The following is a 14,892-nucleotide window of genomic DNA, read 5'->3' as shown; positions in this document are numbered from 1 at the left end:
CAGAGGAAAATGTTGAAACTGAGGTTCTGAAATCTCATTGGCATTCATGTTAGATTAAAAATTGAACATGGACACATCTGCAAGGTTTGATATAATTCACACTAAACACCATTGGCTTCCACGTGTCACAGTTAAAAAATGCTGGATAGAGAATGACATTTAAAAACTGCAGAAGAAGTGAAGGTTTAGCGAAATACAACTTCAATTTTGGTGTTTTTTTACGCAACGCTATCGTATGGCTTCAGAAGACTTGGAATATAGTTCGCAAATCATAAGGACTACTTTTATGAAACTTTCATGGTGTTTTATTGTGTTTTTGGGGGCTTGACAGATGTGGTTACTATGAACTGATGTTGTATGTCAAAGAGCGTATTCTTCAGAACTTCTTTAGTGTTCCACAGAAAGACATAAGTGCATACTGTACAGGTTTGGAACATGAAGGTGATTAAATAATGGCAACACTTTACAGTAAGGTTCTGTTTGTTTGTTAATATTAGTTAACAACATTAGTTAACTTCTTGGTTACTGTCGTAACCTCCGTTCCCTGATGGAGGGAGCGAGATGTTGTGTCGAGGTAGTGACACTAGGGGTCATACTTGAGAGCCCTGAAACACTTCAGTCTTTGAGAAAAGGCCAATGGGAATTGGCGAGTGGAATTTGCATGCCACTCCCCCGGACATAGGGGTATAAAAGGAGAAGGAATGCCCACTCTCATTCAGGTTTTGTGCTGAGGAGCCAAGACAATGTCCCGGCTATTTCAGCGGCTAGTACAGCGTTGTGGCAAGAGGGACACAATGCCTCGTTCCCTCCATCAGGTAACGGAGGTTACGACAGTAACCGAGACATTCCCCTTCTGTCCCTCACTCGATGGTATGTCAATGTATTGACACTAGGGGTCCCAATAGAAGAACGGCACAACAGCTGGACTGTCAAGTCAAGTCAAGTGGTTTTTATTGTCGTTTCAACCATATACAGTTAGTACAGTACACAGCAAAACAAGACAACGTTCCTCCAGGACCATGGTGCTACATAAAAACAACAAAGGACCAACACAGGACCACATGAGACTACACAACTAAATAAAATACCTATATAAAATAAACATGTGCAAAAAGTAGGGGACAGTACAACAAATTTCTGACAATGAACAGGACAATAGACACAGTGCAGCGCCGACCAGTTCACAGTAGTGCAAAAAGATGACAGTTTCTAAAAACGTAAACATAACATACTATAAGATAATGTTCTATGCACATAGCAGTTATTTAGGTAGCAGACAGTTATAAAGTGACAGTAATTAAAGTGCAACTCAGGACACGTGTGTGTGTGTGTGTGTGTGTGTGTGTGTGTGTGTGTGTGTGTCAAACTAGTCTCTGAGTATTGAGGAGTCTGATGGCTTGGGGGAAGAAGCTGTTACACAGTCTGGCCGTGAGGGCCCGAATGCTTCGGTACCTCTTGCCAGACGGCAGGAGGATAAAGAGTTTGTGTGAGGGGTGTGTGGGGTCAGTCCACAATGCTGGTTGCTTTATGGATACAGTGTTTTTTGTAAATGTCTTTGATGGAGGGAAGAGAGACCCCAATGATCTTCTCAGCTGTCCTCACTATCCTCTGCAGGGCTTTGCGGTCCGAAACGGTGCAAGTCCCAAACCAGGCAGTGATGCAGCTGCTACAGGATGCTCTCAATAGTCCCTCTATAGAATGAAGTGAGGATGGGGGGTGGGAGATGTGCTTTCCTCAGCCTTCGAAGAAAGTAGAGATGCTGCTGGGCTTTCTTGGTGATAGAGCTGGTGTTGAGGGACCAGGTGAGGTTCTCCACCAGGTGAACACCAAGGAATTTGGTGCTCTTGACGATTTCCACAGAGGAGCCGTCGATGTTCAGCGAAGTGTGTTCACCTTGTGCTCTCCTAAAGTCAACAACCATCTCTTTTGTTTTGTCGACATTCAGGGACAGGTTGTTGGCTCTACACCAGTCCGTCAGCCGCTGCACCTCCTCTCTGTATGCTGACTCGTCGTTCTTGCTGATGAGACCCGCCACGGTCGTGTCATCGGCGAACTTGATGTGGTTCGAGCTGTGCATTGCTGCACAGTCGTGAGTCAGCAGAGTGAACAGCAGTGGACTGAGCACACAGCCCTGGGGGGCCCCAGTGCTCAGTGTGGCGGTGGTGGAGATGCTGTTCCCGATCCGGACTGACTGAGGTCTCCCAGTCAGGAAGTCCAGGATCCAGTTGCAGAGGGAGGTGTCCAGGCCCAGTAGGTTCAGCTTTCCAATCAGGTGCTAGGGAATGATTGTGTTGAATGCTGAGATGAAATCTATGAACAGCATTCGAACGTATGAGTCCTTATTGTCTAGGTGGGTGAGGACCAGATGGAGGGTTGTGGCGATAGCATAGTCCGTTGAACGGTTTGGACGATACGCAAACTGCAGTGGGTCTAGTGAGGGGGCAGCTGGGTCTTAATGTGCCTCATGACGAGCCTCTCGAAGCACTTCATGATGATGGGTGTAAGTGCGACGGGACAGTAGTCGTTGAGGCAGGACACTGAAGACTTCTTTGGCATGGGGATGATGGTGGTGGCCTTGAAGCACGTTGGAATGACAGCGCTGCTCAGAGAGATGTTGAAGATGTCGGTAAGAACATCTGCTAGCTGGTCTGCACATCCTCTGAGCACTCTGCCAGGAATGTTGTCTGGTCCAACAGCTTTCCGTGGGTTGACTCTACGTAGAGTTTTCCTCACATCTGCCGTGGTAAGACAGAGCACCTGGTCGTTGGGAGAACCGTTATGTGAACTGCCGATGCAGGTGCAACCCATGTGGATGCCACACTCCGTGTGGAGTGTGCTCAAACCCGCAAGGGGGTAGGCACGGCCTGGGTCTGGTAGGCCAATGCGATGGCATCCACGATCCAGTGGGCAAGCCTCTGTTTGGAGACAGCGTTCTCTTTCCGCTGTCCACCAAAGCAGACAAAGAGCTGCTCAGAACGTCTAAAGCTCTGCGTTTGATCCAAGTAGATGCGCAAAGCACACACCATACACAGCAACGATAAGGCTGGGTCTGCCTCCTCCCGAGACAGCACTTGATCCCTAAAAGGGGTCGTGGGAACCTTGGGAACATAGCCCGGTCGGGGTCTCAGGATCACGTGAGAGTCTTCCGGACCAAACTCCTGGTACGTTTCGCTGACAGAGAACACTTGCAGGTCCCCAAGATGCGAGGGGACAGGGATAGGGAAATGCTAGCCATGCGTGTAAGCTCTGGATGAGGGGCACCAAGGGGACTATCGCATCTGATGTACCTGGGGGTGGGGCCTTGCGGTTGGGTGGAGCAGGCAATGCCACGTCGAGGTGGCTGCGTTGAGAGGGACCTCAAAGCACTTACCTTCCTCTGCGTACCCGGCATAGGGCGGGCTAGCGACTGAGGAGGAGGGCTTCTTGGGGTACCACAGTCTGTTCAGGGTGCGGCGAACACAAAACAAAAGGAAACAAAGGATTTACCTTCCGGCCCTCCACCGGAGGATGGAGTGGTCTGGGTACCAGCTCTGAAGTGGACATATCTCTTCCAAGGTCGTCCATCTCAGTTGCGCTTAGGAGACTTCTGGGTCCTCGTGCCAGGCCGTGAGGTGGGGGCGTCCGCTCTCTGCGGGGGGCTCTATGCTGGGGCCGAAGACTGGGCTCGGGCTGTGGCAGAGCAGACGGGGTATGGGATATAGAGCCGCGCCGGGTCAAGATATGCTGTATAGCCTCCATCTGCTTCTTCCGATGCAGCGATCGAGAACTCATCCTGCATCGGATGGGCAAATGAGCTTGCTGGGGAACATATTAAACTCCCCAAATCGCTTCCAGTGACAGCCAGCTGGCCTCGTACCCGTGGGTAGAAGGCGCGTGGGTGGGGGGGGGCTGAAGTGGCTTTCCCTCAGAAGAAGGAAAGCCGCGATCGAAACGTTGCCATGGTCATGTCACGCAATGAGAACACGAACCATCCACAAACGCTGTCTCAGTGTGAGGCAGCACCCGTGGCCGTCGGAGGTGGAGAGATTATGCCCGCATCCAGGAATCACAAAAATAGAAAGACGTTCATGTCAATGTGTTGCTCTAATAGAGGAAAATATACACTTTTCAGAAATATATACTCTTTTAGTAGTGCAGAAGGAGAGAAAGCTGCTGGAATGCACTGTATATCCAACAGCATAGTACGCTTCTTTCAGAGGTGAATAGAACAGCAAATTGGAATGAGAGTGGGCATTCCTTCTCCTTTTATACCCGTATGTCCGGGTGAGTGGCATGCAAATTCCACTCGCCAATTTCCATTGGCCTTTTCTCAAAGATTGAGGCGTTTCTGGGCTCTCAAGAGCGACCCCTAGTGTCACTACATTGACACAATATTGAGTGAGTGACAGAAGGGGAACATGAACTAACAATGAACAATACTTTTACAGCATTTATTAATCATTGGTTATTGTTAATTTCATCAATGTAATCATTTTTTTTATAATAATACAGTGTATTTTAACATTAGTTGATGCATTATGAGCTAACAATGAGCATTAGTGAAGATTTATAAATGCTGTAAAAAAAATGCTGTTCATTGTTAGTTATTTATACCTAATGCATTGACTAATGTTAATGAATAGAACCTTATTGTAAAGACTTACTGTTCTTTTTGTGTGACCATTTCCTTTAACATGTGAGAATACAGTATGTGAATATGTTTATTGTGACCTTATTGAAGTGTGTATTTTGCATATGTGTGTATATAGGTCTGGGAAAAGGGCTCTGATTGCATCACAGTACATGCCATTCAAGTCCTCACAGCCATTATGAGCAATTCACCCTCTGCCAAGGTATGACATGTCTTCATATATTCATTTCTCTCTCCTTCTCTCTTCTCCCTCATGCATGTTTCTCTTAACATCTGTGAACGGTGAGCTTGCAGACGTCTGTTGTCTTATCTGCGTGATAAGTCTTATTTATGAAACTGCGTGATAAATGTGCCCGTACATGCATGTGTGGTTCATCTTATCAGCACATTTGATCTTGCGGTACAGAACCAGGTCACTTGTGGTGACGTTATGAAACATGTTTCCTGGATTATTTTATGATGCACATTGAATGTTATTTGTCATGTCTAAAAGCATCCAAAACTCATGACATCCTTAAAGGGGCAATAGCCTCAGTTTTTGCATTTTTCCTTTGTCTACTTATAATGTTAATCCAGGTTTCATGCACCTAAATCAAAAATACAAACATGTACACACATGTTGCTCACATATTATTTTAGCCCAGTTTGTGCTGAATACAGTGTTATCAGACTTTAGCCATTAATGTGTTTTTAAGCAACTGAAAAAAAGCACAAATGTCAAGGCATGCCAAAACCTCTCCAGGGCCCAAAACACCCTCAGACCCGAGAGGGTTAATAAATTAGTTTTTCATTGCCATTTTCACCTGCTCTTCGACCCTAGCAATTAAACATGCTTTTTTTTTTACTTCTTGTATATGTAAATGCTCTCTTTTATGAATGGCCAACATCTTTCCTTGTGAAATTAGTAACAACAAGCTCTTAGGAAAACAATGTGACTGTTTCACAAAACAATCTGTGCGGTCTGGCCTGATATTTGGTGGCTTTGCATTGTGAAAATTAGAGTATATCTAGATAGTACATAAAAGTCTTTTAACTTCTTTATCATGAAATTAAGTTTTGCTGCTTTATATGATTCCTTTTGTGATTTGGTGTATTTTTGGTCACAGGGTGTTGAAAACACTTTTGTGGGTTTGTCTCCCCAGGAGGTCTTTAAGGAGCGGATTGGCTACTCACAGTTGTTCGATGTGTTGAAAAGTCAAGGACAGCCCTCCAAAAGGCTCCTGCAGGAGCTGATGAACATGGTGAGTGAGGAGAGACTGACTCGAACAGAATTTTATTTTATTTTGATCAAAGATGCCGTGACCTTAGTTTACCTCCCTCTTACCATTTAGTCAGCTTAGAGGTGCACTCAGTAATTTTTCCCCCAAAAAAATTTTAAAAAGTACACCCAGCATGGCACTGCAGAAAACCAAGTGATCTGCAAAATACACTACTGGCCTGTACAAAGCCCAGACCTGAACCCCAACACCTTTAGGATGAACTGGAATGCTAATCAGACACCCCAAATCAGTTTCTAACCTCACTGAGGCTATTGTGTCTGCATGGGAGCAAATCACAGCAGCAATGTTCCAACATCTAGTGGAAAGCTAATACAAATGATTTTTAAATATAATATGGGTGTGGTTTTTGGGTGTTATGCTGAATTTAACCTCAGTCGACAGCATGTGTAGCATAATATTGATAACCACAAAATGGGGCCAATCCGTAAACGTTAAAATACTCTTTCATAATTATAGTCTCAAAACATAAACAATATGTGTGTTAACATGATTTTAGTGTGATAAAATCACTTACTAGACTTTTCTGTGTAAAGTTATATATAGCTAATATTACATCTTCATTGCCATAACCTTAAAATAACTGTAAAATTATGATTTAAAACTTTACAGCTCAAATAATACACACGTTTTAACAGAAGAATTAATGTAAGTGCTTTAATAAACTTCCATTGTAAGTGCCTCACTGTAACCTTGATTTTATTTATTTAAAAAAAAGAAAAGGAGTGACGGGAGTGGGCCTGAGTAGCTCAGCGAAAATGTATGATGACTACCACCCCTGGATTAGCAAGTTCGAATCCAGGGTGTGCTGAGTGACTCCAGCCAGGTCTCCTAAGCAAACAAATTGACCCGGTTGCTAGGGAGGGTAGAGTCACATGGGGTAACCTCCTTGTGGTCGCGATTATTGATTTTTGCTCTCAATGTGGCACGTGGTAAATTGTGCGTGGATCGTGGAGAGTAGCATGAGCCTCCACGCGCTGTGAGTCTCCATGGTGCATAAGATGCGCGGATTGACAGTCTCAGAAGTGGAGGCAACTGAGACTTGTCCTCCGCCACCCGGATTGAGGCGAGTAACAGTGCCACCACGAGGACCTATTAATTAGTGCGAATTGGGCATTCCAGATTGTTAGAGGTGGTAATCAATATTAAGCCACAAATGCTGTCGATTGAGCTTAACTTTTTATTGAACTTGGAAAGAGATATAATTTTATTGGACTGTGCCTGGTTAGGACAAGTTGTAAATTCAAAGACCACTGTCATATCGGCCAGTGCATCATAAACAAACAAACAAAAAAAAAATACTGAATGCATCTTGAATCTGATCTCTTTACACTGTGTCCTAACCTGACAAAATGCTATTCCACCATAAGCAATCTGTCTGTCCACACTGAATGCGAAAGTGCTGCACCATGTTGCAAAATCACAGCCAATCAGAACATTATATTTGATGCTTAATGTACATTTATGAGAAGCTGGATTTTGGACCAGACCGATTTCACAGTGGGTGGAGCTACCTAGAACGACGTCACAAAAAGAGAAACAAAAATGTACAGAAATTTAAATGTCATATCACACGGCACGCCACTTGTTGCGATCATGGTTGGTTAGGACACAAACTGATAAACATAGAAGATAGAGCTTTTATCGATTCACGGATGGTTTTGCTGCCTTCATGTGCTATCGAATTATCCTATTTACCACTTCCTACGTTGTGATGATGAGTACATTCTATTTACCACTTCCTACGTTGTGATGATGAGTACATTACCTTCAAGTGGTTTATTGTCAGAAAGACATATTCTGGACCCCAAGTTCATTCTAGTGTGTTTCTTGGGGAACTCTTATTTTGACACTGTAATACATGTTAATGGATATGGATTTTTGGTCAAATACATGCTATATTCTCTGTGTAAAAATCATATGATTACTGATTTACGTCTCTTTGTATTTACCACCAAAACTATCCATGCACAGAATGACACTTGTGTTTGTCTGCCACGGATAAACTGAACGTGCAAAGATGTGAAAAATGAGGATGCATTGTGAGAGATGAGAAGAATGTGAGCTGCACTCTGAAGGCGATGTGTTTGGAGACAAGCAGATATGAGAAATGCAATATACTGAACCACAAAAATTGCAATTGGGAACCTGCAAAGACAGAATATATGACATGAATAGCGAGCGGTTCACTTCCGTGATTTGGTATGATTGCATTCATATAAGCAGCGCACCGAACCAGAGTTCACATGAACCGTACCCCAGACCACCTTTTCAAATGGACTTGGGGGTGTGGTTTGCGGATGCCCACCAAGTTCAGAAAACAGCTTTAGTGTCATCCAAACTAACTTAACTTTGACTTCATTCAAATCTGGGTGCACATCAAAAGTCTAGTGTGTAAGCACCCTTACAAGTAGGAAATTTGTATTTACAATAATTCTGATAGCAAGTTGGGCAGCTTCAATACATGGTTTTATCCTCAGATCATGACTTTTGCTTTTTCCTTTCCCTTGTTTCATGTTCATCTTCTCAGGCTGTGGAAGGAGAGCATTCCCAGGCCATGCAGTTGGGGATCAGTAACGAACAGCCCCTGCTTCTGCTGCTGCAGTGGTTGCCTGATCTGGGCTCTCGCTCTCTGCAGCTACTGGTGTCCCAGTGGCTGGCAGCTGTCTGTCGAGGCACCCTATCCTGCCGCACTGTAGCCGTGGAAGCAGGATTAGTGGGGGCTCTGCTGGAGGTGCTCTCCGAACCCCCAGAACGGCTCGACCGGCAATGCGCAGATGCCCTCCTGGGCCTCCTGCAGGACCTGGGGTCTCTCTCTCTGCGGCCCTGTGAACTGAAGAGTCTACTAAGGCTCTTGCGGGCCGAACCTGGTGCGCCCCCACACCCATACTGCGGGCGTGTGGTAAGGGTGCTTTCCACCATGGCCGCCCGCGGGGAGTGCGGGCGCAATGCCTTGCAGTATTTTGATCTTACGCCCCCTATGGCGGGTATTATGGTACCAGCTATCCAGCGCTGGCCGGGGAATGCGTTTGCCTTTCACGCTTGGCTGTGCCTTAACACGGACTTTCCACCACCTCAGCACCACTACTCCGAATCCCACCTGACAAACCCTGATAATACAGTCCGCATGGCAAAGGGCCCACGCCGGAAACAGCTTTACAGGTGTGTTTTGTTTTGTTTTTCTTTGGGGAAAATTAAAATACAGTGGGCTTCAAAAGTAAAAAACAAATTAAAAAATCTGCAATTCAACATCGAATAATGGCAATAAACAGATTTTAGAATAATGGCAATAAACAGCATTTCGAAAATGTAAAAATAAGAAATTAGATAAGATTCTGCACTTTGCACATTTCCAGGTCACTAATCAAATAAGAAAATGTATAAATTTGATCGTTTTTACAAAAGATGCTCTTTGGAACATTTTCAAATTATGCTGAAATAACATTGATCATCAGGTTTTACACAAACTTGTGGAGCCCATACCAGCTTGAGTGCATGCTGTCAGCATTAAAGCAGAAGGGGACACGCCATCATAAATACAAAAACACCAGTTGTTTCAGACTTTTGGGCTCCACTATAGATCCTCACGATGATAAAAAATGCTTATACTTCATAGTGTACTTGCAGCAATCCAGTACACTTCTAGTGCACTAGCATTATTGGAAACTTGCTGTATTAAAAGGTTCTATTAGTGAAGGAAACTTGCTCTGTTCTCAGCCTTATTTGTCAGCAGCTCTTGTGTTTTGTGTGTATGTATACATTTCAGTGCTCTATAGTGTCTTTTGTGTAGTTTCTTCACAGCAAGTGGAACAGGCTTTGAGGCTTTTTTCACCACGGAAGGAGTTCTTGTGGTGGCAGTATGTACTAAAAAGGAGTACATGGCCGTTTCCCTGCCAGACAACCCCCTCAATGACTGTGCCTGGGTCAGTGTCCAACCCATTTAAATATCCCCTTATACATTAAATAACATTTTAAGGTGAAGTGTGTAATATTTTCTCCTATCTCATGTTAATATGAAGAAACAGAATTCAAAGGATGATTTCCACAAAAGTTGAGCATCCTGACCAGACTAACATTGGCTCAACCATTGGCAAAATTCATAATGCAAAACCTCACTGGTTTATTGACTGAATTGAAGCAGTGACTGGATTGTCAGCGTTATTCTTTACATCTGTTCTTCATTCTAGCACTCGGTAGCCATAGTTCATGTTCCTGGTCGTCGCCCATTTGGACAGAATGTGGTCACTGTTTATGTGGATGGAGTTCTGTGCAAGACAGCACCTCTGCGCTTTCCATCAATGAATGAGGTGAGACAGAGGGGATAAAAATACAAATTAAGATTATAGTCCCCCATGAGTGTGTTGACATGCGCTACAAAACTCTGATAACTATTAAATAGACAGCTGAAGATAACTGTGTTTTCCTGGGATTTGAAATAATCGTGTTTTAATGTCAAAATGTAAACAACATGTGCACACGCTCGCATAGAATAAGCTGCCAGAAGGCCCCAATAAAAGAAACACATTTAAGGCATTTACATGACCTTAAACATTGGTTAGATTATTAAGCATATGTTTACAGTAGTTTCAATTACATTCTTATTGGATTAGATTAATTTGTCTGCTTGAATATTTCAGCCTTTCACATCCTGCTGCATTGGATCAGCTGGTCACCGGACCACTACCACCATGACTACCTCTCCCACCTTGCCCAACCAATCACACTCGCCCTCCGAGCTGGCATTTTCAGCGCATACAGGGCCGCCCATCTTTGCACGCTCTCAGTCCTTCCCTGCCTCTTTTGCAGCAGCAGCTACAGGTGGTCGGCCAGTGGTACGGGACTGTTCGGTCCACACTATCCCTGCAGGGCTACAGGACACAGCATGGGGCTCGCCCTCCTCACTTGGCGGCCTTTTAGCCACAGCATTCATCTGCCATGACGCTCTGCAGCTTGCTCAGGCCCGAGCATTCTTTGCTTCAGGTACAAATATGATGCCTATGGCATTCGTGAAGCATAAATATACTGTACCAACCACACCGAAACATGCATGGTGTTACAGTATGACTATGCTGCGTATTCATACACATAAACATTTTCTGTCTCTCTCTTTTGCTTTTGTGTGTCAGGTCCCAATAATGTTTCTCTGTTTAAAGCGGATGGAGAACCTTCTGATGTTAACAGTAAACTAGTGGTATATTATACCCCTCAGGTAATGTCTCAAACCTCCACTTATGAAAATGCTTCTGTTTTTCATCTATCTATCTATCTATCTATCTATCTATCTATCTATCTATCTATCTATCTATCTATCTATCTATCTATCTATCTATCTATCTATCTATCTATCTATCTATCTATCTATCTATCTATCTATCTATCTATCTATCTATCTATCTATCTATCTATCTATCTATCTATCTATCTATCTATCTATCTATCTATCTATCTATCTATCTATTTTTATTGATCGATAAGATGGTGCTACATATGGCTGCTTCTGTGTGGAGCTCTCTAGCGTTGCAGTGGCTCTGTACAAGCGATCAAAAAGATGCACGTGGGGGAAGTGAGCCTGTGTGCTTGTGAAGCTTCCTTAATGCGGCTTTAGGACTCCGCTGCAGAGTATTCATCTGGCGAATGTCCGCTCCCTCACAACAAAACAGACGAACTGCTTCTGCTCACTCAAACAAATAAGGACTTTTTTAACTCTTTTAACTCATCTGCCGGGCTACCAGCTGTTCAGAGCAGATCGCATTGCGGAATCATCAGGGAAAACGAGAAGTGGTGGAACATACTTTTACATCAACGGATGTTGGTGTACATATGTAACAGCATTGAAGAAGATGTGCTGTCCTAATTAATAAGTGCACTTCATCAACTGCAATCCTTTCTACTTGCCGCTGGAGTTTTCCTCGTTCATTCTGGTGTGTTTATATTCCCACTTTTTATTATTCTGGGAGATTTTAATAAAGCTAACCTCACCCATGAACTGCCAACAACACAGAAATATACTCGATCACTGCTACACCACTATAAAGGATGCATATCACTCTGTCCCATGTGCAGCTTTAGGACTCTCTGATCACTCTCTGGTTCATCATCTCCCGACCTACAAGCAGAAACTAAAATCAGCTAAGCCTGTAGTAAGGACTGTAAAGAGTGGATCAATGAAGCAGAGCTGGAACTGCAAGCCTGCTTTGACTGAAATGATTGGAGTGTTTTTGACCTGGAGAAGTTCACAAATACTGTGACATCACATATCAGTTTCTGTGAGGATATGTGCATCCCTACTAGGACATTTTTAACATTCAATAACGATAAACCATGGTTTACAGGAAAACTCAGACAGCTTCATCATGTCAAAAATGATGCTTACAGAAGTGGGGATAGAATATTGTACAACCAGACCAGGAATACACTGACTAAGGAAATCAGAGTGGCTAAAAGAAGCTACTCTGAAAAGCTGAAAAACCTGTTTTCAGCCAACGATCCTGCATCTGTGTGGAAAGGCCTGAAAAGAATCACCTAGTACAAGACACCTCAACCTCGCTCTGTAGAAATTCAACTAATGGCTGATGAACTTAATGTGTTTTACTCCAGGTTTGAAATCCCAGTCTCACACTTTTCTACCGCTCTGATCTTCTCTACACACACACACACCAACACCTCCTGTAACCCCCCTCCTACCCCCTCCTCCCCCACCTGCTACTCAATCTGCAGTTTGTCGGGTCTCTGAGAAACAAAAGACTAGGAAAGCTTCAGGCCCAGATGGTGTTTCACCTGCCTGTCTGAAAGTGGCCCCATCTTCACACAGATCTGCAATAGATCACTGGAGCAGTGTGATGTTCCCTGCTACTTCAAGCGCTCCACCATTATTCCAGTACCCAAGAAAACCAAAATCACAGGACTTAATGATTATAGACCTGTCGCTCTCACATCTGTAGTCATGAGAGAATGGTTTGAAATACATCACTGGACCCCTGATGGACCACTTTCAGTTTGCTTACCGAGCAAACATGTCTGTGGATGCTGCTGTCAATATGGGACTGCATTATATCATGCAACACCACGACAGACCTGGGACTTTTGCAAGGATCCTGTTTGTGGACTTCAATACCATCATGCCTGATCTTCTCTCAACCAAGCTGACCCAGCTCTCCGTGCCCAGCCCAATCTGTCGATGTATGACCAGCTTTCTGACAGATAGGCAGCAGCTAGTGAGACTGGGAAAACTCCCATCCGGGACCATCACTATTAGCACTGGTGCTCCTCATGGATGCGTTCTCTCTCCACTGCTCTTCTCCATGTACACGATTGACTACACTGCAAAAGACCCCACTGTCAGGCAGGCTCCTGAAGTTTTCAGATGACACCAATGGTCATCTGTCTCATCGGCGACGTTGACGAGTCTGCATACAGATGGGAGGTTGTTCAGCTTGCTGTCTGAAGCAGTCACAACCACGAACAGTAGAGATTATAGGTAACTTCAGGAGAAATCCCCCCACATTTCAGTGGTTCAGCCACCAAATCAGACAGAAGGAATCTACAATGGACCGCCAGGCTGTTGAGAGGATTATTGGTGCCACCCTGCCCATCCTCAAAGTCCTGTATGTCTCCAGAGTGAGGAAATGTGCAGGTAGAATCACTCTGGACCCCACACTCCCTGCCCATTCCCTCTTTGAACTGTTCAAAGAGCACTGAGTGCCAGGATATCCAGGCACAAGAGCAGTTTCTACCCTCAGGCCATTTTCCTCAGAACAATTAAACTGCCTCAGGACTCCCCATAGTGCAGTAATGTAAATGCATATCTCATGTACATATGTAAATTCACATATTTAATTAAATAACTGTACATACCCCTACCTTGCACATACATTACCACTTGCACATGTACATACACCATTCTGTTATATATCCTATTATTTGTATGTCTTTTTATACTCTTACCTTGTTTTATATTCTGTGTATCACTGTAATGTTCTGTGAGCACTTGTTACCTTGTTTTATATTCTGTGTATCACTGTAATGTTCTGTGAGCACTTGTTTCTCCTATCACCATAAAAATTCCTTGTGTATGTGAGAACACTTGGTAATAAAGCTCATTCTGATTTTGATCTATCTATCTATCGATCGATCGATCGATCAGTTGGTCTGCCTGTCTGTCTGTTTGTCTGTCCATCTATTTATCTGTTTATGTATCTGTCTGTCTCTGTATTTATCTCTCTGTCTGTCTGTGTTTAATGTATATAATCTGATGAAAGTAATATAAATGTCACATATTTTTTTCTCATAGGCCTTTAAGAACCAGATCTGCTTAGATCTGTCACCTAATCATCTGTATGATGGCAGGCTAACTGGTCACAGAGTGGTGAACTGGGATGTCAAGGTTTGTATACTTCAATGATCAACAATATCCTACATCAGGGGTCGGGATCCTTTTTTCACTAAGGAGCCATTTTTAACATTTTTGGTTGATTCATTTTTTTTTCGATAGAGCCATATCACTAACTAATACTTTACCATTTTCAAAAAAAAATTTCATTAAAATAAAATGTTTATTATGCCCATAATGCCCATGACTATGCCCATAATGCCCATGCCCATGACTATTCAAGAACACAAAAACAAACAAATATGCAACAGTTAATAGGTAACATGTTGCAATATGAAATTGAGCACATGTGTTTCTCCATAAAATTACTTCATTTTACATTTGTCCATGAAAAAGTTGACTTCCCTTTTAGGCTGGGCAATATGTAAAAAAGATAATCACCTTAAAAAATATCATGATATCTGATTATATCGTCAACCCCTCTGCCGAGTGTCACTGAATATTTTTGCATTATTGATTTTGCTTAAAAATTACATTAATTTATTGAAACACGAAAAACGTAAAAGACATTTCTAAATTAAAATTGCTCTTTAAATTAAATGAAAAAAGCTATTAAAATAATGAACTGATCAAAAAATCTTATATATAATAATATA

At 43.3% G+C, this 14,892-nt stretch overlaps 1 protein-coding gene across 1 annotated transcript in view; it reads left to right on the top strand.

Annotated features, from left to right (window-relative positions):
* nbeal2 (neurobeachin-like 2) overlaps nt 1–14,892 on the top strand; it is a 99,009-nt gene that overhangs the window by 36,318 nt on the left and 47,799 nt on the right. Inside the window, exons 10-17 of the mRNA XM_052144328.1 lie at nt 4,749–4,832; nt 5,773–5,871; nt 8,438–9,069; nt 9,698–9,830; nt 10,095–10,214; nt 10,545–10,887; nt 11,034–11,116; nt 14,198–14,290. Coding sequence (XP_052000288.1) covers nt 4,749–4,832; nt 5,773–5,871; nt 8,438–9,069; nt 9,698–9,830; nt 10,095–10,214; nt 10,545–10,887; nt 11,034–11,116; nt 14,198–14,290 — 1,587 coding nt within the window. The remainder of the gene's footprint in view (nt 1–4,748; nt 4,833–5,772; nt 5,872–8,437; nt 9,070–9,697; nt 9,831–10,094; nt 10,215–10,544; nt 10,888–11,033; nt 11,117–14,197; nt 14,291–14,892) is intronic.

This window comes from Xyrauchen texanus, chromosome 15 (assembly GCF_025860055.1).
Source record: "Xyrauchen texanus isolate HMW12.3.18 chromosome 15, RBS_HiC_50CHRs, whole genome shotgun sequence".
Taxonomy (NCBI): Eukaryota; Metazoa; Chordata; class Actinopteri; order Cypriniformes; family Catostomidae; genus Xyrauchen; species Xyrauchen texanus.
The sequence above is the reverse complement of the archived record's forward strand: the minus strand, read 5'-3'. Positions and strand labels throughout refer to the sequence as shown.